We start from the raw sequence: 21,441 nt of genomic DNA, 5'->3' as shown, positions 1-21,441 counted from the left end.
GTGTGTGTATATATATATATATATGCGCTTTCATGTATGGATTGGTTATATATTCCAGTTATACATGTACTAAAGATACTTACTTAGAAATTTCATCAAGGTTTTCTGTATATATGGGGAAGAATAAGCATGGTTTTCCTGCTATCAATCCATGCAGCACAACATTTTTTACTTTTTAGCTTTCGACATCCTTTCATACATCCCCCAACACTCTCCTCGGCCAACCATTGTAATTGCAATGTAATTGTGGGGGAAAGAATGGTAACCAGAACCTACAAACAAGCAGGGGACACATTCTAACAAACTAAACACTTTCATTCATATTTTTCACAAAGAAATTCACATTTGACGCAAAGGAAGCATCATAAGATTCAGCCCAAGGGAATATTTTTCAGAAAGCGATGAGTGAGAGAAAATAGGGATTACAAAAATGGACCCTATTTTGTGTTTAACTGTAGCATTATTTTGTTAAGTTGGGAATTGGATGAAACCTCATTGAAGCTGGTGGATTTAATAGATGCCCTTCTTTCCAGATAAAGGTAAGAAGCAGTTAAGGGCCAGTTGGATAGCTGAAACAGTGGGAGCTACGGCCCAAAACACAGGCCACATGCAAGGCCAGTCAGGATTCAGGAGCTGGGCTGAATCAGGGCTGTCCGGGGGGCGGAGGGGGCAAGTGGAGCAATTTGCCCCAGGCCCCGGGCCCCTACAAGAGTTTTTCAGGGCCCCTGGAGCAGGGTCCTTCACTCACTCAGGGGGCCCTGGAAAACTCTCGCAGGGCCTGGGCCCCCAGAGCTTCTTCTGCTCCAGGTCTTCAGCAGCAATTCGGCGGTGGGGGGGTCCTTCCACCCCGGGACCCACTGCCAAAGTCCCCAGGCCCCCTGAATCCTCTGGTTGGCCCTGGGCTGAATGCAAACACAAAAGGCGGGGTATTGGTTTGGCAGAGGTGCATTGTGTACATGTGCAGAAGCAGACAGAGGAGGCAGCAGAAAGCCAAAGACAGCCAGAGAAACTCTTGTAGTGTGATTTAGAGACAAAGCTGACAGAGGGAGCTTTTCAAGTAGAGTGCATGCTGGAAAAAGAGGCTTGGAATCTTGAGCAAAGAAACTCCCTCCTGTCTGAGTCCTCCTTCATGCAAGGACACACTCTTTGCAAATAAATAGGATTGCATCAAAGAAATACCTGACTTTATCATCCATCTCTTCTTTTAATGCAAACAATCCAGAAGACCCCAAATATTGACTATGGGTCAAAAAGAGTAACGTGCCTAACAAACGCCAAAATGAGCACACAAAACCCTCCCTTATCTGACCTGTGAAATTCTCCTTCCCCTGAAGTCAATGAAAGAGGGTCAGGATTTTACCTTCAGAAGCCTATTGCACAGCATTGCTATCTGCTCATCACCTGCATACAGGTTGCCTCAGCTCCAGTGACAATGATTAGCTGCTGTTGTTGGCCATTATCCAGAAAATCCAGGAGGGGCCTTTAGTTTTCTTCAGTGGAGATAAAGCAATTCCATTTTTTCTGCCTTCAAGGCTTGTTCCTGTCCTGTAAATAGTCTGTGCACTTGAGTTAGCATTGGTGGTGGGAGCACTGGCTTTTGAAAGGTGTATTTCGGTAGTATTTGAAAAGGTGTTTGGGCCACTGTGCCCTACGGAGCCCACTATGCTGCACTGTTGTAGCTGGTGCCTGCGGTGAATGGGAGTGGAGAACATTCATACGATGCAGTACCGTTCCATTCTTGTTGCTTTTCAGGGTCAGCTAAAGCTGACTTCCACACAATGCATAGTGGCTACACTAGCCTTCTGCATTTGGAGAAAGGGTGGCTGCAAGCATTTTGCTGAGAGGTGAAAGAGACACAGGGAGGATTGCTGGCTGGCAATACTTCGCTGCAGTAACTACAGCTCTGATGCTGCTGTTCGAGCTCTCTGAAAAAGGATTGAGTACCTCCCTCACTCTGCCATCAGTGTCACCTGCTCCTAGGAACTGACAGCAGTAAATTGAGCTATCTGTGTCTGAGCATACAATGGCAGTCGAGTAACGTAACACCTGTCTCTAACTGCATCCAAAGAAAGGCAGTTGCCTTAGGTTGCACTGCATTTTCTTTCATTATTATTACTGCAAATGACACCTATGTTTGTGCAAGTCTAGGAGAGACCTTATGAACAGTAATGGTGTTTAGGAGTGTGATTTTTTTTTTACATTGACAAAATGTAATGGTGTAGACCGTCATACCAGCAAAAAGTGGTTTTGTTGGCATAGGGGTTTTTTTCAGGGAATTGCTATGAGCTATACCAGCAAAAGAACTCTTTTACCAGCATAAACTGCAACTGTGTTAGTACCGTTTGCTGGTATAGCTATATGAGTATAGCAAACCCTTTCTAGTGTAGATGAGGCCTCAGTAATTGTTGTCAAATCTTTGCAGCCCAAAGGAAAACCAGGATGTGGAGTAAAGGCGTTGTGTCTTATCAGAGGATAATTATATCAATTATAGAGGACTATTAAGTACTAAAACCCACATTCAATTACATTTTCTGACACAAACTTTAGTGAGTGATAGTCTTGAAGCTTAGGAGAAAACCCAGGCAATACATGAAGCAGTTATCATAAGGCTTGTACCATAAGGAATGTCTGGCTAATTAGCTCAGTGCTGTCATCTTAAATCCAACAAAAAAACCCATGAAACTCAAGCTGGGACAGACATTGTTCCCTTAACTCCTGCTGTTAAGAAATAAGAGGGAAAAGAGTAGATAAGGATACACTGTTAGCTGGAAAGGCCATTCAACATCACAGGGTTGAGCACAGTATAAGAACATAAGTAGAATACAACAGACAGCTGTGAAAGAAATAATCTCTCCAAGAAATACTCATAGTTAGCTCTATACAGCACTGTGTGTGTGTGTGTAAGTAATAGATCTCAAAGCAATTTACAAAGAAAGTATCATTTCCACATTACAGGTGGGGAAACTGAGGCAGAGGGGCCCAGAGATTTGTCTAAGGTCACACAAACAGGGTGGATAAAAATCAATTATTTAAAAAATCATTTTTTATTTAAATCAGATTTTTTTGATAAAATGCTTTTTTGAGGAAAAAAACCTATCTAAAGATAGTTTTAATTAAGATATATCTTTGAGCTATAATGTCTTATCATGGAATAAGAATTAGAATGCATAATCACATAGTATGAGACAACATATTCATATAATGTTTAAGAAAAGTTTTTTTAACTGAGTTCCAATAGTTCATGGATTAGGGACTCAATCTTATAGGGTTCCAAGGGCTTCAGTATAGACTATTTAGGTTAATCTTTCAAAGATACCCAATGGGACTCAGTGCTCAGTCTAGAAGATACCATCAGAGATGCTTAGTTTTGCAGATCTCAAACTTGAGATTTGTGTCTCCAGAGATAACATGATTGTTAACAGCAAAAATATTTTAAATAAATATTATATAGAAGTGAGATAACAGACCTCAGCCCTATTGTCCCTCTGCAAATTTGTGTACACAGAGTCAATCCCTTACCTCTCTCTAAAGTGCAAAGCTTCAAAGTTCAAAGAAGATTGTTGGGGATGGAATAGATCTGGACAAGGAGAAGAAGTCTGGTGATAAATGTGAGAAGGGAGGGACAGGCAGTAGAAACAAAAGTGAAACTGTTTGAGCAGCATATTCCAGAAGTCTTGGGTTCCTTCTGAATGTAAAACATAAGAACAGCCATACTGGGTCAGACCAAAGGTCCTTCTAGCCCAGTATCTGTCTACTGACAGTGGCCAATGCCAGGTGCCCCAGAGGGAGTGAAGCTAACAGGCAATGATTAATTGATCTCTCTCCTGCCATCCATCTCCATCCTCTGATGAACAGAGGCTAGAGACACCATTCTTTCCCATTCCTGGCTAATAGCCATTTATGGACTTAGCCACCATGAATTTATCCAGTTCCCTTTTAAACATTGTTATAGTCCCAGCCTTCACAACCTCCTCAGGTAAGGAGTTCCACAAGTTGACTGTGCGCTGTGTGATGAACTTCCTTTTATTTGTTTTAAACCTGCTACCTATTAATTTCATTTGGTGACCCCTAGTTCTTGTATTATGGGAATAAGTAAATAACTTTTCCTTATCCACTTCCTCAACACCACTGATGATTTTATATACCTCTATCATATCCCCCTTAGTCTCCTCTTTTCCAAGCTGAAGAGGCCTAGCCTCTTTAATCTTTCCTCATATGGGACCCTCTCCAAACCTCTAATCATTTTAGTTGCCCCTTTCTGAACCTTTTCTAGTGCTAGAATATCTTTTTTAAGGTGAGGAGACCACATCTGTACACAGTATTCGAGATGTGGGCGTACCATGGATTTATATACGGGCAATAATATATTCCCAGTCTTCTTCTCTATCCCCTTTTTAATGATTCCTAACATCTTGTTTGCTTTTTTGACCACCTCTGCACACTGCATGAACATCTTCAGAGAACTATCCACGATGACGCCAAGATCTTTTTCCTGACTCATTGTAGCTAAATTAGCCCCCATCATATTGTACGTATAGTTGGGGTTATTTTTTCCAATGTGCATCACTCTACATTTATCCACATTAAATTTCATTTGCCATTGTGTTGCCCAATCACTTAGTTTTGTGAGATCTTTTTGAAGTTCTTCACAATCTGCTTTGGTCTTAACTATCTTGAGTTGTTTAGTAGTTCATTGATTTGAGATCTACCATATCATTCTCACTAGAAGGGAAAACCTATAATGGCAGCAGGCTGTAAAAGAGACCCAGTTTGGGAATATTCCTCTACCTGTGGGTACGGCAGGCATACATGCAAAATGCAAACAGTGCAACAAAGAAATGCAAGGCCTGGTAACCCGAAGGAAACAACATCATGAGAAGTGTTCCTTCTCAGGAAGAAGCTGCGTTGAAGATGATGAAAGGAACATTTCTGAACATACAGGGTCTTCAGGTTGGCAAACTTTTTTATTTCATACTTCTTTCTTAAGGACTGCCTGTCTTCCTTCAGGACTATTCTTGAATTCTCATGTTTGAGCAAAAAATATAGTTGTTACCCTATGTTACTATCACTTTAGATGCAGGTGTGATAAATAAATAGCTGAAATAGGCAGATCTTCCTTTCACAATTTCACCTTTAAAGTAGTTCTGAGTGTCAGTGAATCCAATGAGTAATACTAAATGAGCAGTATGGTAATAATTAAATAACTGCATTGACTTATTTTGTTTAGGAGAATCCATCCTCAGCATACAGGATTCTGAAGAATATCGACTTTCAAGATCACATTCATTTTCTATAGTTTCAGAGTTATCTGCCAATGATATTGTTTCAGACGCATCATGTATGTCACATAGCCACAGTATATCACCTGTAGCAAAAAGAAAAAAATCTCTGTAATCCAGAAACAACCATAGGTAAGTTTGTGATAAGAACCAGCAGATTACAAAAAAAAGAGGTAATTGATGAAAAAATTGCCAGGTTTGTTTATGCAACAAAAAAACTCTCCTTTCTGTATGATAGAGAACCCACATTTCACTAACATGGTTCAGACATTAAGACCAAGATACAGTCCACCCAACAGAGCAGATGTCACAGGCAAATTGCTGGATAAAGTGGATGAAAGAGAAATTGAGCAGTGTACAAAAGGTCTAGAGGGCGAAATTGTTAACCTGAGTCTTGATGGGTGGAGCAATGTCCACAATGATCCTGTTGTATGTGCTTGTGTGACAACAGAAGAAGGGAATGTCTTCCTTACAGAAACAATTGATACATCAGGACATGCACACACAGTAGAATACTTACAAGAAGTAGCAGTAAAAGCTATAACAAATTGTGAAAAAAAAAATTCAAATGTCTAGTACACAGCTTGGTTACAGACAATGCTGCAAACGTATCCAAGATGAGAAGAAATTATTTAGGAGTGAAGAGAGTCCCAAGCTAATACCGTACGGTTACAGTGCTCATTTGATGCACTTCCTAGCCAAAGACTTCAGTGTTCCAAAAATACAGGCTAATGTTGTTGAAATTGCAAAATACTTTCATAGCAACCACTTTGCAGCAGCTGTTCTAAAAAAAGTGAGAGGAACCAGGATAACTCTCCCACAAGACGTACGATGGAACTCAGTAGTGGACTGTTTTGAGCACTATATCAAGAACTGGACTAATCTGATGACAGTTTTTGAACAAAATCATGAAAAAATAGATGGCATTGTCACAGCCAAAGTTCTCAACATTGGGCTTAAGAGAAATGTTGAACACATGCTGAGTATCCTGAAGCCTATTTCTGTAGGCTTGAACAAAATGCAGGGAAATAGCTTTTGTATTGCTGAAGATGTTGAAATTTGGAAGGAACTGAGTGAGATCTTAAAAAGAGAAATATGCAATGACAGAGTTAAATTACAAGCATTAAAAAAAACAAGCACTATCTCCAGCTCATTTTCTTGCAAATATTCTCAATACTTGGTACCAGGGTCAAACCTTAACTGCCAAAGAAGAGGAATTGGCTATGACATGGACATCCAGCAATCATCCCTCCATAATGCCAACTATAATAAAACTTCAGAGCTAAGGGTGAACCATTCAAGAAATATAAGTTTGCTGATGATGTTTTAAAGAAAGTCACACCAGTGAACTGGTGGAAGTCACTCAAGCACTTGGATTCAGAGACTGTTGAAGTGATAATCTCACTTTTAACAGCAGTATCTTCTTCTGCTGGTGTAGAAAGAATAGTTCCTACCTTTGGACTAATTCATTCCAAATTGAGAAATCGTTTCGGACCTGAAAAAGCAGAAAAGCTTGTTTTTCTTTTCCAGATTATGAATAAACAGGAAAATGATGGTGAAGATGACTGAGTTAGCAGCAGAAGCCAATATTTTAAATTGACCTGGCTGATATAGTCAATTTAATTTTTGTTTTGTTTTGTTTTTTTTTTAAATATTTCATTTAACTATTTTAGTAAAAACAATTTTAACAAAAACAAACCTGATTTTAAAAAACTTGAATGTTTAACTAAATTCAAAATTTCATATGCTTGTTTTGTTAAAATATCGTTTGCTGTTGAAGAAAAAAATCCAGAATACGTAACCTTGTTGTTTTAGTTAAATAATACAATTTTAATGTCTGTCTGGTGATATTCTCCTCCTAACATAGCATCCTCACACCTTCTTGTCAACTGTCTAAAATGGGCCATCTTGAGTATCACTACGAAAGTTTTTTTTCCTCCTGCTAATAACAGCTCATCTTAATTAATTTGCCTCTTACAGTTGGTATGGCTACTTCCATTTTTTTATGTTCTCTGAATGTATATATATCTTCTTACTATATGTTCCATTCTATGCATCTGATGAAGTGGGCTGTAGCCCACGAAAGCTTATGCTCAAATAAATTTGTTAGTCTCCAAGGTGCCACAAGTACTCCTGTTCTTTTTTCATTTACTGGCTCTCAAGGGTGAGTAAATATATAATTGGTATTTTGAAAGAATAAAATTAGCATTAATTTCCTGACTGAAAATTGGGCCATTTCAATCCCTCAGGTAAACAGTTAAGTAATCTTTTAAAAAGAAATGTAGCAGCAAGATCAAAATGACTCTGCACAAATATGTATTCATACAATTTCAGAAGGCGTCTTATTTACCAAAAGGCCTTGAATCGCTCCTTTGGAGATAATCCTAGCTGTTAATTATGTATTTAGGACACATTACCTACAGTAAAAATTCTTATAAAAATATAGGGGAAATTGTACTATGCAACATGGTGGTTAATTATTAAACCACAATGTCTCTGGCATTTCATTGTTATTTTAAAGTATCAAAAGCAGTTGGACTGTATTATGGACTAATCATTTGCCATATTTTTTCCACTGCATCTTATGGAAGTATCTGCTTAATATCAAAGCATAACTGATAACTATCCACACAGATAATGACATATGAAACTTCAAACTAGCTTAGCCATTTTAGAGGATAGAAAGTGGACAGGAAATCCCCCAGCCGACTGGAGAACAGCCTACTAACTCCAGCAAGCACATTGGAGTGCCTCAGACTGAGAATTTCAGGTCTAAAATATAGAGAGGCAAGACTGAACATCAGAATACAAAGCATCCAGCATAAGCAGACAAGTGAACTGTTCAAAAAATGGAGATACCACATTGTGGCCTGTGGGATAGAAGTGATACTGCGGTTGGAGTGTATAGTACACAGTCAGAGAATGAACCATGTCTATGTGGCTGCTGTTAATGACATTCTTATTGAATATAACTAGTCACCTTTAGGAAAGCAACTGAGCAGGGAAATAAGGAGCAATTTAACACCTTCCTGTCTCCAAAAAACAACCCAGTTTAATTAAAAACTGGAAAGCATAGGTTCATTCTATACCATGTGTAACTGCTACTTCCTATATGGGATATTAAGGCAACAACATGTAAATAGAATGAAAGATGGAGACAGTCATGGGAAACACTGTGTAAGTTAAAACCATTTTGAAGTATAATGCTTTAGAAAAACCTGAGGAGAATGATTTGGTAAAGATCAACCTTTTGGAAAGACAGAGAATATCATGAAAGTTTATAAAATGCCTTGAATTTGTATGGGACAGGAGGGGACAAAAGCAGAAATCAGGAGGTTGATGTGAAAGGATCTCTCTGTGGGTGACCACTTGTCTTGTGTTATGCGGTCATTTAGCTATGCAGCAGTGTGTGGTGAGAAGCAACAATTGGGGGTGCGCGGGGGGGTGGTGGTTGTGAGAAGAGGTCCCTTTGTAAACGTTGGCTGGGTCTTTCCACCAGTCTAAGGAGTTTTTGCTCCTGCTACGTAGTGACAGGGGTTTGTCTAGTTGGTCGCTGTTTGGTCTGTAAGCTGAGCTGAACCAATCTGGAGGCATCGCATGTGAAGCCTGGCATGAAGTATTATCGCTGTGCCCGCTGCCATATGCTGCAAGAGTTGGAAGTAGCATCTGGTTGATATTTGCAGACTGCTTGAACAATCTCTCTGAGTGTGGCCAGGGAGAAGAATCTGTGCTGAGGTAGGAGAGCTCTGGCTTGTAACGAGTTGAGGTTGGCACTTATGAATTCCGGGTGTTGCACCAGAATAAGGGTTGATTTCTGGGCATTGATCAGTAGGCCCAGTTCTATGAACAAGTGCATTACAGCTTTGGTGGCTTGGCGAGCCTCTTGGAAAGACTGGGCTCTAAAGATGCAATAGTCGAGATAAGGGTAAATCATGATCCCCTGGGAGCATAAGCGTGCAGTCACTACTGAGAGCACCTTGGAAAATACTCTTGGGGCTGATGATTGCCCAAAGGGGAGTACCCTGTCCTGGTAATGGTCTCGTCATAGAGTGAATCTGAGGAATTGTCTGAGTCGGTAGGATTGAGATATGAAAGTGGGCATCCTGAAGGTTGAGGGCCAAAAACCAGTCTTCCTGTTCCAATGCTGGAACGATCTTTGCTAGAGTGACCATCTTGAATTTTTGAGCTTTGATGTCTAGTATGGGTCTCCAACCTCCCTTCCCCTTGGGTATTAGGAAATAGCAAGAATAGAACCCTTTGCCTCGTAGATGTTGAGGTACTGGTTCTATGGCTCCTAATTGTTGTGTGTTCCCAGTTGCTGCAGAACACTACCAGTCAGTGGCCAAATGGGTGGATAACAGTGGTCAGCTGTAGCGATTGTGGGGAGTGGTCTATCGACGCCTTGACCAACACATAAAAATTGGTACTTGGACATGGATGGCTGAAACAAGGAAGATTGAAGGCGAGAAGGTTTACACTTCAAAAATCTATTTTTCTTTCTGTGTGGCTTGTAGTAATGCTGAGCCAGGTATGCATGGTTTGTGCAGGGGCTGTGGACTAAATTTTCTCTTTTGTCCTCGCACATAGGTTTAGAGTTGTTATGGCAACCCCCATTATTTCATGTTCTCTTTGTGTGTATATACACTTCTACCCTGATATAATGTGACCCAATATAACACGAATTTGGACATAACATGGTAAAGCAGTGCTCCGGGGGGCAGGGCTGTGTACTCTGGTGGATCAAAGCAAGTTTGATATAACATGGTTTCACCTATAATGCAGTAAGATTTTTTGGCTCCCGAGGACAGCGTTATATTGGGGTAAAGGTGTATTTATATCTTCCTACTTTATTTTCCACCACATGCATCTGAAGAAGTTGGTTTTAGCCCACAAAAGCTTATGCCTAAATAAATTTGTTAGTCTCAAAAGGTGCCACAAGTACTCCTCATTCTTTTTTCATGAATGGAGAGCAGCCCTAGAATCCTTCAGGGTGTGAAGAGAGGCATCAGTCTTCTCCACAAAGAGCTTAGTGCCTTCAAAGGAAAGGTTTTCAATGGTCGACTCTACCTCCTTCTGGAAGCCTGACATAAAGAGCCATGATGCACATCGCATCACCACAGCCATGGAGATGGTCCTGACCACTGTGTCAGCTGAATCGCTGGCAGACTGTAGTACTGTTTTGGCCACTAACTGTCCCTCTTGGATGATGGCCTTAAATTGGTTGTGGTGCTACTCAGGCAGCTGCTCATAAAATCATTCAGTTTTTAATAGTTTACATAGTTGTATTTCACCATTAAGACATGGCAATTGGTGATTCAAAACTGAAGCATGGCTGAGGAGTACACCTTCCTTCTGAAAAGGACCAAACACTTCCAGTCCCTATCATAGAGAGTGGACCTCATCTGGTGTTGACAGCCGTGGGAATTAACCACATCCATCACAGTGGAGTTGGATGGAGGTTTGGAGCGGTTGGAGAAGAGGCATTTGGTCTCCCTTGCTAGGACATAATATTTTTGTCCACCCGCATACAGGTAGGTGCCACCAATGCTGGGATCTGCCAAATGATTTTTGCAGAGACCAGAATGGCCTTATTAATGGGTAGCAAGATTTTTGAGGATGCAGATGAATGGAGTAAGTCAAGGAGATGATGGTGGGTGTCTTTGACTTAATCTAGTGGTATTTAGAGAGTGTTTGATACTCTCTACGTTAGATCCTGGAAGAGGTGAAAGTAACCAGCCAGAGATGGTGGAGGAGGCATGATGGTCTCATGCATGGAAGAGGAGAATATGGTCTTCAGGTTCACCTCTTTCTCAGCACTGCCCTCCTGTTTCTCGACAATTTTTTCTGGAGGTTCCGAGGCTGGCACATAGATGCCACAGACAAAGAGTTGTGCCTTGAGGGGTCTCAGGAGGGTGGGGGGCATTAGATACTTGAGAGATATGGTGGCAATATGAAGCCCAAGGGTCCCAGTATGGCCACTGGGATGGTGTTGGCATAGAGCTCGTTGGTGGTGCCCATGGGTGGCTGTACCAAGAAGGTGGTGGAGGAGCCATCTGAGGGTATGCTTAGGGGCCCTGTTGATACTGGGCACCATAAGGAGCTAGGGAGGAGTAATGTGATGCCACTTCCTCCAGTTCACTATCTGATCCCTCACTAGAGAATGGGGGAGCATGGGAGGGCATCAGGGAAGACTGCCATGCCGGGCATTGACTCAGTGCAGGTGTTCTCGTGCCAAGAAGAGGAACTCCGGTATGTTGGATGCATGGAGGTCCCTCATGTGCTGGAATTCAGACAGTACCGACCAACATGGTGCTATTGGTGGTACCAGGAGGGATGGAGATTCCTGGTCATTCTGGTGCCGGATGTGGTGTTGATGGCAATACCGATACAGAACTGCATACTCGCAATGCCTTCTCAGCGGAGTGCTTACTCCTGTCCTGGTCCCTCAGTGCCATTGACTTAGTGCCCATCCCCATCAAGTCTGTAGGCTTGTCAATGGTATCTGCCTTTGTAGATTTCTGTGAGCCATGGGTACCGGGGTGGGATTGTCTCAGTTCAAATGATATCAAGGATACCGAGCATGCTAGAGATCGTTTGCAGTCATCTCAGGGCTCCCTGTGGGGACTTCCTGCTCTTTTTTCGATGATTTATTAGAAGCCAGCAGCTTGTTTCTTTGACACATAGCCTTTAGATGTTGAGGGCTGCAGAGAAGACTCACGTCTGTCAGGTGACTCAAAGCGCAGGTCCAGAGAGGGTCGGAGAGTGGCCTCAATGATGATCCATCTGAGCTTTCTATCCTTACGAGACCTGGGCTTGAGGTGCTAGCAGAGATCACACATTTGTTGAATGTGGTCTTCCCTGAGGTAGCGTATGCAATGGCAGTGCTTGTCTGAGACAGAGATCGCCTCTTGGCGAGAGGTACTTCTGAAGCCCAGTGAACTGGGCATACCCATTAGGGAAAGGGTCCCCAATGAAGAAAAAGCAGGAAAAATAAAGTCTTTTATTTATTTAATTTATTTAGAGAGAGAAAATAAAAAGAAAAATGACGACTATAACTAAGTACTAAGAGGCTAACTAATAATAGAAGTGCAAAATCAAAAGCAATGATAATAGACTATGAATAGCTCCATTTCTAGCCAGGGGCACTTGAGAAGAAACTGATGGGGGGTTATGCTGACTTACCTCAGGTGCAGGCTTCACTGCTACCCAAGTTCTCTGATCAGCAGCGCAGGGATGCAAGCACCCATATGGACACTACTCAAAGAATAATTTGCTAACATTGACTCTTCTAAATGCCCTGAGCAAAAGATTGATAACTGTTGCTCAGATGAGCTCTCTCTAGCTCCTTTCCCAGAGGAGTCTGAACCTTCATTCCCCACTCAGAGATCCTCCATATGAATGTTACAGTGATTACTTCATTATCTTTGTGATCACATTTCCTCTCTGCTAGGCAATCAGCTAGCAGAAATAGCTAGAACTTATTTTTCTCTGAAATAGTCACAAGAAGCCTGTAATCTGACAGGATTCCATGTGTCATTAGTACATTCAGGAATGCCAAGCACTTGGACATATAGGTCTTGTACTTATTGTAAATAAGCACCCTGGAAGTTGAAGCTTAGTCACATAAGTCTCTTTCATCTCTTAAGTATAGACCTGCTCTCCAGCCCAGCCAGTTTTAAGGGCAGTCTCAGAGAACCTTACTAATTAGAGATTATTCTGAACTGCTGCCCAGATACGAAATCCAGGTCACCTTTATACGCCTGTGAGTGACAATGGAAGAATCTTGTGATCTCCATCCTCCACTGGGAACTCAGTTGAGGAAGCACAATATGATAATATACTATGGTAAGTACCAGCACATTAGCAACAAAAGGAAGTCCTGGTAAGCAGGACCAAACAAATATCCATTTCACTTTTCAATAACAATTTTCAGCAACCTGTGGTGACGTGAGACAAGAGGATCATAGATGGGCAGCCTTTCTATAGTATCCAAACCAATTGCCCACCAGGGGCAAGTTGTGACTCAGGCTAACTAGGGCCTCAGCTTGATAAGGACTGCCCATCAGACCTCAAAGTGATGTTATTTATTCAATAAACAGTCCAACTAACGAACAGATGCACTATAAGTTTTTGCAGGCAGGCTAGGCCTACTGCCACACCCTTTGGGAGAATACTGAAGTGATGCCAATTCAAGAGGCAAAACACAAAAATAATCTTGCCATTTCCCTCCATGGAGGTGTCCAATGTTTGCCAAGTGCCCTATGAGCCAGAAACTACTTTAAAGGACAGCAGGATACAGATGAGTACTAGTAAGAAGAGATGGCAATATGAATCTAAAGATGATTGATTCTGGGATGACAGAGAAAACAAAAAAAAAGCTTGCATATCTGGAACACCACCACCCAGTCATGCTGTGGAGGAAGAAAAGCCGGTGTCGAGCAGAAGGAAGGTTGTGTGCACCTTTTCTTGTTCATAGAATCATAAAATATTAGGGTTGGAAGAGATCTTCAGAGGTCATCTAGTGTAATCCCCTGCTCAAAGCAGGATCACACCAACTAAATTATCCCAGCCAGGACTTTGTCAAGCTTGGCCTTAAAAATCTCTAAGGAAGGAGATTCCACCATCTCCCTAGGTAACCCATTCCAGTGCTTCACCACCCTCCTAGTGAAATAGTGTTTCCTAATAGCCAACCTAGACCTCCCCCACTGCAACTTGAGACCATTGCTTCTTTTTCTGTCATCTGCCACTGAGAACAGCCTAGCTCCATCCTCTCTGGAACCCCCTTCAGGTAGTTGAAGGCTGCTATCAAATCCCCCCCTTCTCTTCTGCAAAGTAAATAACCCCAGTTCCCTCAGCCTCTCCTCGTAAGTCATGTGCCCCACCCCCCTAATCATTTTCACTGCCCTCCCCTGGACTCTCTCCAATTTGTCCACATCCCTTCTGTAGTGGGGGGACCAAAACTGGACGCAATGCTCCAGGTGTGGCTTCACCAGTGTTGAATATAGGGGAATCATCATTTCCCCTCCATCTGCTGGCAATGCTCCTACTAATACAGTCCAATATGCTGGAAGGCCTTCTGTTGCCTTCCCATCTCTGAGTAGGCATGACATCATTGCTTCCCTGTTCCTGCATCCTACACTGTTCCCAACAACACATCTTGAGGGGCAAAGGGTTTTTAACGCCATTCTGTGGTAATAGGCAAGTAGGCCCACTTTAGCAGAATATTGACATGTTGTGAATGCAAGTGTCCAGAAGGACTTGTATATTATAGGACTTTATGGTCTCTCTGTGGTCAGGTGCCAAGACACCAAAAATACTCCAAGTCACTCAGACACTGGCTATGGTGATGAGGCTGACAGGGTTCAGAGCCATCTGTGTGCAGCCTCAAGTTGTTGATATATCAAAATCAAGATACCCAAGTTTTCAGCTACGAGATGTCAAGTTTCCAGATGCCAAAACATACAAATTTCCCCAGGCTGAAATGGATTCTATGATACAGATCCTCACAGTACCTTCTGATAGAAGCCTAATATGGTATGAAGGAGTCTGGAGATCCAGTATTCAGTGGACACAGGTCTGTCAACAGCACTTTCTGCCAGGATCCCAAATAATTAGACCTGGTCAGAAAACAGCGTTGTTTCTTCTCTCCAGAAAATTTTCACTTCCTGGCTAACTGTTTTGGCCAAACCCAAAATATTTTGATTCAAACTCATGCTGCAGTGCTTCTTGGGAGTTGTAGTTCTAGTGCCTTATGCTCCAATTCTTCTCTGTGGGCCTGCCTCTCTGACCAAACCACATTTCCTATGATGCACCAATTTCTCTACTCTTGGTGAGTAGAGGGGGTGCACCACAGGAGTCCCTGGCCATGGTGCAGTGTTCTAGTTCTAGTTCTGGTAACCTAGCTTTTAGCCAAAACGTGATGTCCATGGAGGAGAATGGGAGTGCTATTTTGAATCAAAATATTTTAAATGTTGATCAACATATTTCAGTTTTTCAATGAAAATTTATTTAGATAAAAATTCTTGTTTAGCTGAAAACCCAATTTTCCACCAAAATACAGTTGTGATGGAAAATTTTAATCCAGTTCTGCAAATAATGATACATGAACAGTCTCCTAGTAGGTTTCTGATGGGAGCTCAAGTCATATCCAGGCAATCTTTGGCTATGGTGATGACACCTCAAGTGGACCTGCAGAGGAAACAGAAGAAAACATAAAGAAGTATGTGCTGAAAAAAGCCAGGTTACCAGGCTCAGTGAACTAGAACACTGGTTAGAAATTGGAAAGTAAAACCCCAACCTCTTTAGCTGCTAAGACAGATAGAACCAAAGCTACACAAGTCAGCTTCTATGAGAAATGCCTGTATTGACTGCAATCTGAAAAAAAGTACCTAGAATTTTCTTGGGATTTAATAGTGCATACTCCAAAAGGCAGAACCCCTCACACAGGGCTACTGATGTATCAGAGCCAAAAATCTTACAAGCTAGGGGAGATTCCTCCATGATTTGCAGTGGAGACAGAAGGCCCAAGAATGAAACTCCTGCGCAGATGGCATCTTTAGAGAATATAAATTACAGCCTCAGATAAAAGAGCTTCGCTGCGCATAGCTCTTTACTGTACTGCTCATAGAAGTTTTCATTTTACATTACGTGAAACACAGCAGGAATTAGTCACTGAACAGCCATTGAGATGTCTTCTGATTCACAATCCTCCTTTCATTTACCAGAAACGTTCTACCGCCATCCTGAGCGCACAAATGAACTAATCCCTCTTCAGGTTTGGGATCAGGAAGCATTAGTAATGGTAAAAGCAAAATTACAGTGCAAAATATGAAATCATTAATATCAATATTGTTTGGCAGGAAAAGTCCCCTCTCCCCCCACTCTTAAAATGAGCTTTTGAAAATTCTGATATCATCCACTTTGGCTGTCATACAAACATACTGAATAACCTTCTACAAAGATTTACTATGACCTGCATCAGCAGTGATCATACTGCTTTGGGTTCAATTTACTTCTTTTTGAGGAGAACAGAAAGGACACCTGAATAGTTCCTCAAAGATGTTTCTTCTAATTATAGACTAGAAAGTCACATTTTAATGTGCAGTTCTGCTCTGAAAAATGGTTATGTAAATATGGCACCTTCTTACTCAGCAGTTCTGTTCCATGTATGCAATAAGTCATACCTGTTCAATAACTAAAATACATTTTTGTTACAAAGCCGATACAGCTATTGGAGAGAACTAGATTCTGTTCTGACTCAAGCATCATCAACAGATTAATATTAATTACGCCCCAACTGCAGAATCTTTATTGCTGTTGAAGTGCAAGGTAGAAAGAATCCAGAATGACCTGTAGATTCTAGGTTGACTTTACAGGCCAGAGAGAAAACATCTTTTTACTTGTAAACTAAAACAGATTTGATGTGCAAGTCACAGACAAAATATCCCAAAACATCATTTTTAAGAATGCGTCAGTGTTGAGCTGCAATTCATTCATCTGAGAAAACAGGGGCTGGCTCCTGAACTCTCTTAAGGGCGACCCCACTTGGGCTGTTCCTGTCACTCACAGCACTTTGACTTTCGCCCAACTTTACTCCACCAAAATGGCCTTAAAAAGTCACAAATGACCTATTCCTGGCCAAATCAATCCTTTGATTTTTCTGCTACATTTGACACTACCATTCTTGTGCTGAACTCCATCCTCTCTGTTGGATTCCAGGTCTCAATACTCTATTACATTCTCCGCCATGTTTTTTGGTATCTCTACCACCTAACATCTCCCATGCTCTGTTGGTCTCACTCTTCGATCCATTTCTTCTTCTACACTCTCCCCCGGATCAGCATCCCAAATCAATCTTGGCACCCCAAGCTCTCCCCAGTCTAGTCATGCACAGCTGATTGAGACATCTTCCTGCATGTCCTGCCACCAACTCTCACAACATAGTTAAAAAATTGCTCTTTTCTATGAGCCCTCCAACCTCCTTGCTGCAGCTGAAAACACCATCCTCTCGGTTACTCAGAACTCATAAGCCCAGTATTCTTCTGCAACTCCTCTCCCCCTTCACCAAGGCATTGTCACATCCTCTTTCCATTGCTGACCCTTCCCTTGCGCAACAGGAATTTAAAGGGTCAACTATATCAGAGCAAGGTCAGAAAAAAATACAACTATTTTCATTATGAAGTTTGTTGAAGAAAAACTGGAGCTATTAAACATGTGTTAGCATATCACATCTTGTTACATAGCACAAAGGAATGCAGTAAATGCCAAATCAAAAGAAAAAAATAGTGTTTTATTAACTACCACACTGTTATAATACACTTTAAACGTACAATAAGGTAGCCTTTAAATTTGAGGTGGTTTTAAGGATAACGAACAGATTTCCAAATGTTTGTAAATAGGTGAACTGCAGTAATTATTGTTGTACATTTTTGGAAAATGGTATAGAACTTACAGCCTGGCTAAGTAACTTTATTTTGTACATTTTTCTATAATTGAAAATATAAACAGTAATTAAAAATAAAAAGAAAATTCAGCATAATAAAAAACATATATGTTTATCAGTTAAATGTACTGGATACATACAATTTAAGGGAAGAAGCGAAAAAGGAAAGATGGTTGATATTTAAATGCAGATTGACTAACCAAAAGCTAAACAAATTAAAAAAAACCTTGTAAAACCCCTAGTTCACTATGACTAATATCCATATGGTTGGGAGTATTGTCACTATGGAAGTGATTTTCTGTTACATTTGCATATGTTATATTTTTACTGGTAAATTACATGATGGCTTTTAAGGCCCTGGCAGACAGATGTTTTTGGGAACAAGATTTGATAAAAATCACTGCTGAGACGCAATACACCTAATTTTTGGTCCTCCAGTGTTCAAGGAAAGGGATATATTTCACTATAACATTTGCCTTACCACCCAAATGCCTCAACCTATACATTTTTTTAAACATTTTAAACTTTTTTTTTTAAACATTGGTTATATTGCCCAACTTGGTTATTGAAAGAATATTAACAAGACATCATTTTGGCAAATTAAATCTTAAACATGGCTTTTCAACAGGATTTAAAAGGTGACTATCCCTAGAGTTCCATGTTAAAATGTAGTTTTCAAAATCTTACAAGAGTAATGCTTAAAATATTGTACATAGTTAACCTAATTAAAATAATTAGCTTCAAAATGACAAGCTGATGAGCTAAGTAAAGCCTACACTATGTAACATTTGCTTGGAAACTTGATTTGTCAGTTATGCATAATAAAAATTCCAGTCATCAAGAAAATTACAAAATTTCTTTTATCATAACATGATTTCTTTTCACCCATCAACTTCTTTTTATCTTACAATAGATAAATACCAACATGTTCTCATTTTTACACTAAACCACACAGGATTGATGCATTTGGTTAGACTACCATTCCCATCATTAAATTTATTTTTTAATATAACTTGGTAAAATTTCATCTCTTCTAGATTCCAAAAGTACCTACAAAACCCATGCAATTTTACCATTTTAATATACTATGGAATATCATACAAAGTAAGGCATTTCAGTGTCATGTATAACCAAGTTACTGTCAATCCAAAAATTTTTGCACATCAATAAAAAGATATCTAAGAACTTAGGAACTTTTTCTCACTACTGTATAAAAATAACCACAATTAATAGGTATCTTGTGTCATATTTACTCCATTGTCTCATTTCCAGAAACTGTGACAAGCTGTAAAGGTATTTCAGTATTGGTAAGAATATCTTGATTGCTGGTGCCAGATGTATTAACAGTCCCTATTCCTGAAACAGAACCTTGTTGAATATTTGCAAGGATAAGTGTTGTTCCTCCTGCAGTAATCAAAGTATCATCAGGTGCTGCTTCTACTGATGCCAACACTGTACTGCTAGAGTGAATACCTTTTTTATTCTGATGTGTTTTAATGTGTTTGGCAAGGTGATCACTCCTCATAAAGCGTTTTGAACATTCCGGACAGACAAACTTCTTCTCTCCTGTCACACAAAATAACAAAGAGAAATTATTTTTATGAACAATAATCTATATATCCATAGATCATGTTGATGAGAAAGGCACTAACTGGACACTGTCAACTTATTTTTTGTTAAAAGGACATGGTTTTCTCTCTTTCACACATAAACACAGCCTTCTCCTCCACACACTTTAAAAAGATTTTTTAAAGCATTTTTCTGTTCCTTTGGTGAGGGTACAAAGGGTTTTTTGACACCAATCAACATGCTTGGACCCATTTGCTGCCTCTTCAGTTTCATTGCTGCTGTAACCTCTTGCCAGATATGGAGAACAGAGTGCAGATGAGTTCCCCCAGAGTGGGGCTTGAGACTGATGCACATGACTAGTAAGTACATTAATTATACAGAAAACACTATCAAAAACATAAAATAAGCTATTTTAAAAATAGATTTTTTTAAAATTGCTTTCAGTATCGTAATCCATGGGTCACTTGTAACAATAGTATGTGTACAATTCTCAAATGGTACTGTGATTTTCACGTTCTCAGTGTCCCTTTAAGCTCTAAGACAGGGGTTCTCAAACTGGGGGTCGCGAGGTTATTACATGGAGGTTGTGGGCTGTTAGCTTCCAGCCCAAACCCCGCTTTGCCTCCAGCATTTACAATCATGTTAAATATATAAAAAGTTATTTTAATTTACAAAGGGGGTCACACTCAGAGGCTATGTGAAAGGGGTCACCAGTAACAAAAGTTTGAGAACCACTGCTCTAAGAGTGCTGAAGCCCCTACCACTTCATGATGTATTAGATATTGCAGAAAAAAAGTTTTTTTTAATAGAAACAACAGATTTCAAAATTAAATATTTGGTACTTAATATGGGGATGGGGACATATTACAAAATAAACAGATCACAGACCAACTTTGCTCTCAGATACACTACTACAACTGACATGAAGTCAGTGGAAGGGTAATCAGAGGCAAAAATTTGGCCGATTTTAAGAAATTTTTATCATTCACATTCCTCCAATCAAATCTGCCAAAATCAAATATTGATAACCTGTATGTGTTCTTCTGTGTCGCTGTAACTCATCACTGCGAGTGAACCTTTTACCACAGAACATCCAAGTACAAACAAACGGGCGCTCTCCAGAATGCCAGCGGAGATGAGCTCTCAAATGTGAAGTCTTCCCATAAACTTTCCCACACCCTGGGATGTGACAGATGTGTTGTTTCTTTTTTCCCAAATTAGAGCCTCTGTTTAAAAAAAACAAATACTAAAAATTATTCAGCAAATCTAAGTTATTTCTCCCAAACAACAGATATTTTGTAGGATTCAGAAAAATGTATCAAATAGTTCTGTATGTTAATCTGAATGGATTTTCAAAGTAACTACACACATAATAAAAGCCCTGTGTACTCCACAGGAAGCTGGACCTAAATTCTGCAGCACAGTTCCTAGATTCTGCAGCACTTTAATGCAGTAGACTGGAAATTCAGCAGTAACTTCATTGAAATGACAAAGTGCAGGCTTTTAAAGAAATATGAAATTGAAAAATATAATCATTCGTGTAGCCCAATATCAAAATAGATAGCAGAAAGCCCATATTTTCAGGATTTTAATATTGCAAAGACTTGCGTATTCGCAAAGATCAACTGCACTGTTGAAGTTGTGAAAGGGGAAGCTGGAGATTTTGGCAGCTGGGAAGGGGACAGGTCGGGCTTTTGGCATTTTAAGGAGGCAAAGAATGCTATTTCAGATTGTAAAATAAAGGAATTAGCTGAATGTTTCTGCTAAAATGAGCAGAAGTGAACTAGTTAATGATTTTGACATTTAAATTGTCAGACTTAAAGCCAGATGAGATGAATGGATCAATCTATCTATATCTAAGTTATCATTTCAGGTTGTCCGTGACTTGGGGTGGGGTGAGGGGTGGGGGGAATGGAATTGTTTTGCACTTTGTTAGCGTTTTCAGTATTTCCTCACAAAAATGAAGGCAGAATTGCGCCCCCTTCTCTCCTCCCCCGTTTTTTTAAATGAATGCTTCAATTCCAGAGAACAATTCTGTAAAAGTGGTTTGACTCCACAAGAAATCCAATAGCTGTAAAACTACGAATACACAGGGCTCAGAATATAATGCATTGCAGCAATTCAATCAAAGAGAAAATGACATAACTATGT

General features: G+C 40.3%; 2 protein-coding genes across 3 annotated transcripts in view; one reads left to right on the top strand and one right to left on the bottom strand.

Annotated features, from left to right (window-relative positions):
- MAP3K20 (mitogen-activated protein kinase kinase kinase 20) overlaps nucleotides 1-21,441 on the top strand; it is a 564,831-nt gene that overhangs the window by 457,071 nt on the left and 86,319 nt on the right. The gene's annotated exons all lie outside the window — the stretch shown is intronic.
- Nucleotides 17,548-21,441, bottom strand: part of SP3 (Sp3 transcription factor) — a 32,018-nt gene continuing 28,124 nt past the window's right edge. For both annotated transcript variants that reach the window (XM_050969010.1, XM_050969011.1), the window contains 2 exons: nucleotides 20,320-20,516; nucleotides 17,548-19,287 (listed from right to left, as the gene is read on the bottom strand). In XM_050969010.1, coding sequence (XP_050824967.1) covers nucleotides 18,971-19,287; nucleotides 20,320-20,516 — 514 coding nt within the window. In that variant the 3' untranslated portion in view covers nucleotides 17,548-18,970. The remainder of the gene's footprint in view (nucleotides 19,288-20,319; nucleotides 20,517-21,441) is intronic.

This window comes from Gopherus flavomarginatus, chromosome 10 (assembly GCF_025201925.1).
Source record: "Gopherus flavomarginatus isolate rGopFla2 chromosome 10, rGopFla2.mat.asm, whole genome shotgun sequence".
Classification (NCBI taxonomy): Eukaryota; Metazoa; Chordata; order Testudines; family Testudinidae; genus Gopherus; species Gopherus flavomarginatus.
This window is presented reverse-complemented; position numbering and strand designations above follow the sequence as displayed.